Genomic DNA, 8,789 nt, shown 5'->3' on the forward strand with positions numbered 1-8,789 from the left:
AAATCTGCACCCCCTGATTTTTGAAATGGGTCCTTCCTATTGACTCTCTCAAGGTTCCTCTTAATTTCATAAATCTCAATTAAGCCTGCGCAACTTTCTCTGTTCCAAACAACTCTGGCTCTTGGGCACAATTTCCTAGTTCTAGCAACATCCTGATAAACTTCCCCTGCATTCTTTCCTGTGCAATCATATCTTTCCTGTAACATGGTGACCAGAATGGTATCCAGTACTCAAGTTGTGGTCTAACTAGTGTTGTGTACAGATTGGAGTCAAGGGGGAGGGAACAATGAGGTGCAGAGAGTGATGCAGAGGATGGAGAACAGAGGGGCACAAGAAAGGTGCCCAGTGCTGGGAAGGAAGTGGGGGCTAAACACAGGGTGCAAGAGAATAAAAGGGAAGAGTTGGAGGGAGGATGGGAAGAGATGAGGGGCACACTGAAGAAGAGTTTCAGGGACAGGGAGGATGGAGGGATGGGGTAATCAGGGAGGAGGGAGTGGCAAGAGCACCTGTTCCTGAGCCCAGCAATGTGCATACTGACAGACATCTATGCACAAGTCCATCTGTGTGTGTTTGTATTAATGACCATATAGCAAGACCTAGTCTCCATTCAACTTATACCCCTTGCCTTCGTATCAAGATTTTGCTCTGTCATGTCTGTGCAGTAACTGATATGCAATGGCTACCCTATGGTAGAGTAATTCATGCACAGGAACTTCCATTTCTCTTGGCTGTTTAAAGAATGAGACCATCATGGACAGCCCAAACAGTGACAGACCTAAACATCATTTCACTATCACAGCCTGGGAACTCAGACACTTTGACATTGATGTCACTGCTCTAAGTGAAATACAATGGGCAAGAGATGGTCAGCTTTGGAAGAGCTAGCTGAAAGGGGAGCACTCTATCCATGAGGCCATTTTTGCTGTCAGGAATGAGAAGTTTGGCTTATCAGCATCTTCCCCCTGTCTCATGATCCTCCAGCTCACTTTCATGAAGAACCAACACACTGTTGAGTGCAAGTGCCTCAATGCTGGAACCTGTGGATGTGGCCAAGGAGTTCTTCAACTCTGACCTAATCATTCACCTCTCCCATTAAGTATCTCCTGCTCTGTAGCTGACTCTGCAGGTCACACAATGGCCTTATCACCCTCCACAGAACCTAAAAATCCACAGAATTGGAGAAGAACTAACTAAAAGATGCAGTTCTAGCATTAGCTCTCTTTTCTTATGTTCTGTGCCTCAGCTTATATAGGAAAGCACCCCATATGCCTTTTTGACCACTCATTGATCTACCCTGTTTCCTTTAAGGATCTCTACAATTCAAGGTCCTGTTGTTCCACCATACCACTCAATGTTCTCCCATTAATTGTCCCCTTCCCTTATGGCATCTCCCCAGATGCTTTCCTTCACCCTTTATTTTTTAAATTCGATAAGCCACTTTCTTGCCCAACAGACCAGAGCATCCATACCATCCTGCAGGTTAAAGCTGTCCGCCCACTGTCAACCAACAGCCAATTTTTTTATCATCTGCAAATTTCTTTATCATGCCCCCTGCATTTAATTCTGATTCCATCCTTGTGAAAGCCCTTGCGATTTTTTTTACAGTGAATGTGCTTTCCAAATTTAATTTTTTATTGTTTTACTGCATTAAAAGTAGTGTTGTATGCTCCATGCATTTACACGGAGACTCTCCTTGAATTATGTGTAGGAATGCTTAACTAATGCTTGGTACCCCTTCTTGAATTTACTGCAACTCTGTTTCATTTAATCATTGATATTTATTGTCCATCACTAATTGTCCTTGACAAGGTAGAGATGAGTCATCTTCTTGAAGCACTGCAAATCTTCTGGTGAAGGTACTCGCACAATTCTGTTGGGTTGGGGGTTCCAAGATTTAGCCCTAGTGATAATGAAGGCAAGTCAAGATGTTGTGGGATTTGGGGGAGAACCTGCAAGTGGTGGCATTTGCTTGTGGCTTCTCCCCCTGTCTTTCTTGGTGGTAGAGATCATAGGTTTGCATAGCCCATGACTGCAACAAATTACATGTATTAGCCAGGGGTTTTGCGAGTATTGAAGAGGACAGGAAGTCCTTACTGAGCATTATCAGCCAGGTAAATGCCACATTTTGTAAGAAGCATCTTTGCCAGAGGGTTGTCATCAAAGGTCTTTGATAATTGTATCAGCGTATATAAATCAGACATGTTTAAGCTGTGATGGCAGGATACCTGAAGCTCACATACAATTCTGACAGTCGTAACATTTCAACAAGTCATGTTCATTTCTTTTCATCTGTAACTTGAAGGTTTGACATTCTCAGAAATAACAAATAATCCAACATGCAGGTCAACGAGCACAGTTTAGCTGTCTTGAACTCTAGACGTTGGTTAAACTGACATTTCCAATGCATGTACACATTTTCTTTCAATTTAACAATATACACTCAAGGCAATATATCTTCACTCTTCCAGAAGACATATTGATCACCTATCAACATTAAAACATTGATATTTACAAAATGTAACATTGGACATTATCATAACTACTAACACTTTTTAAATATATATGTGAGTTTATATTTTACTTCAATATGTACCAAATATTTAAGATTTTGGTTTAGATTTTTTATTATTCTAATTAGTAAAATAGAGAAAAGAGCATTGTCATATTAGATTTATTGAATCATACAGTACAGAAACAGACCCTTTGGCTAACCATCAACTACCTCTTTGTTAGTACCTGGTCTGTAGCTTTCTACACCTTGATGATTTAAATGGTTATTTAAATACCTCTTAAATGCTGTGAGATTCTTGGACTTCATCAGCCCCACAGGCAGTGTGGCCCAGATTCCTACCACCCTCTTCTTCAGTACTGCCAGATAATGCTTCCCCCCTGTTTTTAGCATTCATTAAAGGAGGAATATTGACCAAGTTATTTTTTTTTGGTTTCCTTTAAAGAGTGTCTGCAAGCACTTTTCTTTCAGTGTGACGTTGGAGTGAGTGATTAGACAATGGGATCTTGATTGCACAGCTATAAATGGAGACAAGCTTAATGCAACTGTCATAGCAATGGCTGTGGAAAAGTAATCAAGTTATACACTTTCAATTCACAGCCCCATTGATCTACTCCAACCTTCTTGCAGGATCATTCCAGCATTATTGATGTTGAATGCTACATTGGCAGTTTAATATGGAAATATAAAGCAAAATATTAGCTGCTGAAAGAACTCAACAGGTCAAGCAACATCTTTGAAAGCAAAGAGATAGTCAATGATGGTCATCAGGACCCGATACAGGGTCTTGACCTGAAACATTGACCATCCCTTTGCTTCCACAGATGCTGTTTGACCTGTTGAGTTCTCCAGCAGTTTGTTTTTGCTCCAGTATCCAGTCTCTTGTGTCTCTAATATGGAAATATCTCTGGTCTGCTTTAACAACAATGGAATTATTAATGCAAATATTACTTAACTGGTGTTACATTTATAACATTGCAATTGTACAAAATCCTGTTAGTGTTTATGACATAACAATTAATTTGTGGGCTAGATTTTCCTCTACTTCATTTTGGGAAACAAAGTAGGCAATAACAACAACAAAGATGATTTGCTTTTGCTTAATACCCACGAATGAAAGGTTTCTGTAAATTTCTGGGATCTTTGGCAAAGAAAACTGAAGCAGAAACCCCATTTGTCAGGTTCTTCCCAATTTGCAAGGTCTATGTTAGAGTGCCTTTTCCAAAATACAAATCTTTCACCTCCAGATGCTGACCAAATGTAAAACTACAAAGGGTAAACATTTATGGTGGTTTAGATCGCATAATATTCAGTTAGCCCGTTTTGCACTCTGTCCTTTTATTCTCATTGACATGGTCTGGAATAGCTTTAAACAGTTGGCTTTCGGTGTTTCTATCAATCAATTTCTTGCAAAATATTGTTTATTGAGATCATGTTCAATAGATGTTTAACTTTTGTTCCAGAACAGTTAAATGTTTACTGTTAAAAATGTACAAGACTTTCATTTTTCAACTGAGGTCAATGGAATTACCTTCTAGAAACTCTGCATCTTTGAACTATACATTCCTCCAACTCTATTATCGGTAAGCCACTTTCTCTTCATCTTAGCCAGTCCTTTGGGCTCAAAGACAACTTGCTTCCATTCACATTCTATGGGTTTTGAAGTGGCTGATGAGACTATTTTGGAATGGGTTGTATCAGATGGGTTGGGAGGTTCTTCGTGAGTGGGTAGTGCAAGAGGTGGTGCTCCCCTTATGCTATTTTCACAGGGATTCCCCTTGCTCAAAATGAAGAGACATGAATTTCTCAATACCATTCCAGGGGTTCCTTCTCTGTCTTGAGTCGTCATGGGCCAGGGATTCCCATGGATTGATGGGGATTTTCCATGTTTTCAATAGCACTTTGAGAACATCCTTGAAACCTTTCTTCTGTCCTCCTGATAAGACCTTGCCATGATGGAGCTCAAACTAGATTACTTGTTACAAGAGTCTGATGACATGTGTGATCGATGTGACCCACTCATCGGAGCTGCATGAGTGTGATTAGAGCTTTCATGCTGGGGCTGTCGTCCTGGGAGAAGAAGTCATAAACTATAATGGCAAAAAAGTACTTCTCCACTTTTTCTTCAAGTAACATAAATTTTGGTTCCAAATTGTATATAGAAAATTTTACAATCCAATCACCCTATCATTTTCATCCCATAATTAGGCATAGAAATATATGGATTTGAAGTCATGTTCAGCAGGACTATTAATCATAAATCAATGCTAATAATTACTTATTCATCAGTGTAGATGCTCCAAAAAATCTAATAAACTAGGTTATTTCTTTAAGTTTATTTAATTAACTTTCTAGGTTTATCATTAATGCCTCGGGCAACTCTTTTCGACAACCTGAAAAGTCTCCGAAGATTGCAGTCAATCAATTTGGTATATTGATTGAAAAAAACCTGACAGCTCCTCAAATGCATTTTATATATAATTAGTGTTGCAGATACTGCAATTTAATGTTTTAATGTAGTAACTATGAAAGAAACATAAAAAAGCACCTAAACTATGTCTTAAATTGATTCATCTTTTTATCGATTGTGTCTGCTGTCATTGTCACCAGCAATATGTCTTTGTGAATGTTATCCGACATGATAATTAGCAACATGACAGCAAGTAGAAAGTGGGTGGCTCGGCAAGCTTTACTAAATCCCCGGCATGACATTGATAATGTGAGGATACATACATCACTGTCAGGGTGAACTGTCACACAACTCTCCTCTTACACAAGCCTCATCAATCCATCATCATTTAGCTCTTGACATCTCAACAGACACATATACAACGGTGAATGAAAATTAGAGGAAACTGCCTATAGTAGGGAATACAAATTTCGGACCTCAGGATGAAATTTGTATTTTTAATGTGAATGCCAATTCCCATGCAATGAATCTTCATTGCCCTTTCACCACAGGGAACACTCAAGTCTTTGTTAAAAAGTACAAACAGTTTTCCTTTACACAGAATAAAGTACAATGATTTCACTTTGGATTTTTCGTTCTGTCCCAGAAAAAAAATGCATTGCATTCCAATATTTATTCTTTACACTTGGAGTTTGGTGTTTTAACTTTCTCCCCAGCCGAAGGACAAGTTTAAGCAAGAATTGAAAACTCAATGAAAATGACACAGGTGCAGTTCAGTTCATCTTAAAGAAAAATCCCTATTCACTAATACAAGATAGATATATTAGAAGAGTTGGTCACTACGTAGAACGTGTACAACTTTACCATAACTAACGTAAAATGAATGTATTTTAAGATCAATCGTCATAGGGCATGGTGCATACAAATTCTACCACAACTAAAGTTATCTTTATGCTTGTACTTGCATCAAACAGATTGGTCACAACCAACAGTACAAGTTGTTGCACACATTAGCTTTCCTACATTAAAACCTTGTGAAAGGGAATGCCTAGTAAAACTTTACTGCCTTTCTTGCAAACACTAGCAATATTAGTTTATGTAGCTAAACTGCGATGAATCTATCTCAAAGTTCAAAGAACAAGGGTATCTGTTGAAAATTCCCAGAAGCACTAATGTGGTCATAACTTTTAATCTTCCTTGACATCATCACATTAGTCACACATCACATAATCCAATTTGATTAATGAAATACTTGGTCAGAAATCATTTATAAGGTCTTTGTAAGTGATACCCATACAACACAAAAAGGAAAGGCTCTGTTGAAATAAGTGCTTAATATCTGTATAGAAATATTTTGGCAGCCTTTGGAGGTGAAGTGATACAATCATACAAGCTTCATATATTTATATATGATAGAAAACACCTGATTAAATGGTGAAAAATGAACTGCAGAACTTAAGTAACAGTATTATAAGAACATAAGAATTAGGAGCAAGAGTAGGCCATCTTGCCATTCCAACCTGCCGCACCATTCAATGTGTTCTTGGTATTACCCAAGGTAGTCGCCTACTTTCAGTGCATGTAAAGGACTAGAGCAAAATCCTGTGGAAAATGACATTTAATAATGGAACAATACATCAAAGGCTTGGGGTGTAACGATCAAAAAGGTATTGGGTGTACAAAGGTGCACTAATATGTTATGTGCCATTTCACATTATTCAGTACCTGGGATGGAAATAATCCAATTTTATGCTCCATCTTCCCAAGAACTGTTCGTACATGCCTGATGTAAAGCATTGTTACAAACCAGTATGCCATGTGCCAAGCAAACTTCATTTACGAATACGCATAATCCGGACATCCACACGCACGCATTCAGTACAAAAAGTCTGAAATGAAAATTAAATAACACAGACAACTAACATTGACATGTAAGCGTCTTTAACTAACATCTAATTTATATTCTGAATGTCTAGACTATATTATTTAATCTGGATATAAAATGAAACCCGAGAAAAGTGCTGTATTTGTTATTGTTGCCGCCGTGTGCTTTCCCGCCGTCTAGTTTAGTATAATCTCATCTCCAGTGTCCAGGTGAAGAACCACACTGTTACTAGCGTAATCATAGTTCTGGTCTGCGTCCTGGGCAATCGCACTGGCACGAACCTAAACGAAGGGCAAGACAAAAGGGCAATTGATAGCTTCAAGTAGTCTTCACCAGACTGATTTATCAGATCACTTCCTCCGCCTCCACTGTGGGTGAACCACTGTGCTCCAAGCTAAGGAGCCTGCTTTTTGCTGAATTAATGCTATTCTTTCGCCTCTAACTTTGAGTGACCGGTTGGTCAGAACCTCCCCGTTAATAAAGGCAGACGATTTAACTTACTACAGAAAATCACTGTATTTTTATAAATCAATATTAAAGGAAAATTTGGGCTTATAATTCACCCTGATACTTCAAAGGCACTTTATTAGGTGTAGTGAAATAGCCTGACATTTTCTGTGACCTCTAAATTTAATTGAACAATTGTTTTCTTATATTTCTTTACGGGAAATCGTGTTACTGAGTTACTTACAGTTTGCTGCAAGTGGTGCCTTTGAAGCCGTGAAACAGCAGCAAATAATATATATCTTATAAATACTAGCCAGGCGTGGTGTGGTTGGAAGTATCTGCATGGCAGTATAAAAAGGACAAGCTCTCACTCACCTGGCCGTTCTTGCAGAGGTCTGCCCACATGCTTGTCCCGTCACCTCCTCTCATCAGGACGTGGTACGTGAAGAAATATATCCCGGGTACAGCACACGTAAACTTTCCAGTGGTCGAGTCGTAGTAGTTTCCCAAATTGGTGACCACATCGTCAAACTTAAGGACTTCGTATCCCTCGTGCGGACTTTTCAAGCCAACATAAAAGGCGATCTTCGGGCTGCTGAAAGCGGTGGCGCTCAGTGCTCCTGTAACCGGTCCCCCTGAGGCGGTCAGCGCCGGAAAGCCAGACTTAACCAGATCCCCCTTCTCTCCCGGTGGCCCCCTTGGACCCGGTGGCCCGGGTTCACCTGGAGGACCTCTTGGCCCAGGCTTTCCTGTCCGTCCAGGTTCTCCTTTTGGCCCTTGGATGAAGGGCGGTGGAGGGATGGCACTAAAATCCTGCATGACCTCCACGGCCGTGTTGCCCTGTTTGGGGCTGTAGGGATCACAGATCATCCTGCAAGTCCCCAGCATCTCATAGTGAGCGGCAGCGTTGGTACTCTGGACCACGAGTGGGATAGCTACAAGCAGGATCAGCACCATGATGACGCTCACCAGTGCCGCGACTAGACGCTTTCTTCGGAAAATCCGAGAAGCCAAATCCAGTAACTCTTTACTTTTAGAAGTAATGTTGGTAGCTTATGTACCTCTATATATTTCCAGCAGGACAACAGCGAGCAGTCTGCTCTATGCCTTAAATATATAAGGGAAGAATACGACTTCTCTTAACTAAAAGCTCGGAGCTCCACGGGCGATGACTGCCAGTACTGCCAGACTCAGTTAGCTTCAGCGACTTCTATTCATCGTGGCATGGCTTGGCAGCTACAAACGCTTTCAACAGGCACCTGCAGCAATCGCAGCCCCTGGACTGCAACAAAACCCACTGACGTAATGGGTCCAGGGCAATGCCAAATGCAATGTGGATTAATCGCGGATCAATATTCACATCATGTTTTTTTTAATAGTTTGAGAGTCCCAGCTTAAGGATATTTTGTGATGCAGAAAGTTTCACAAACACATGTGTCCTTCGGAAGTTTTCTGGCAGCCTGTTAAATGACTGATATTTTCGCGCTACTTAGAGAATATAAGAAGAGGCGCTTTCAATCAAGCGGCTAAAGGATATT

At 40.2% G+C, this 8,789-nt stretch overlaps 1 protein-coding gene across 1 annotated transcript; it reads right to left on the reverse strand.

Annotated features, from left to right (window-relative positions):
- Nucleotides 1-6,980: 6,980 nt before the first annotated feature.
- c1ql2 (complement component 1, q subcomponent-like 2) lies at nt 6,981-8,208 on the reverse strand. Its single transcript, XM_052022522.1, has 2 exons — nt 7,627-8,208; nt 6,981-7,085 (listed from the first exon to the last, which is right to left on the reverse strand). Exons 1-2 carry the CDS (start codon nt 8,206-8,208, stop codon nt 6,981-6,983), a joined length of 687 nt encoding a protein of 228 aa, XP_051878482.1.
- Nucleotides 8,209-8,789: the final 581 nt, after the last annotated feature.

Source organism: Pristis pectinata, chromosome 1 (assembly GCF_009764475.1).
Source record: "Pristis pectinata isolate sPriPec2 chromosome 1, sPriPec2.1.pri, whole genome shotgun sequence".
Classification (NCBI taxonomy): Eukaryota; Metazoa; Chordata; class Chondrichthyes; order Rhinopristiformes; family Pristidae; genus Pristis; species Pristis pectinata.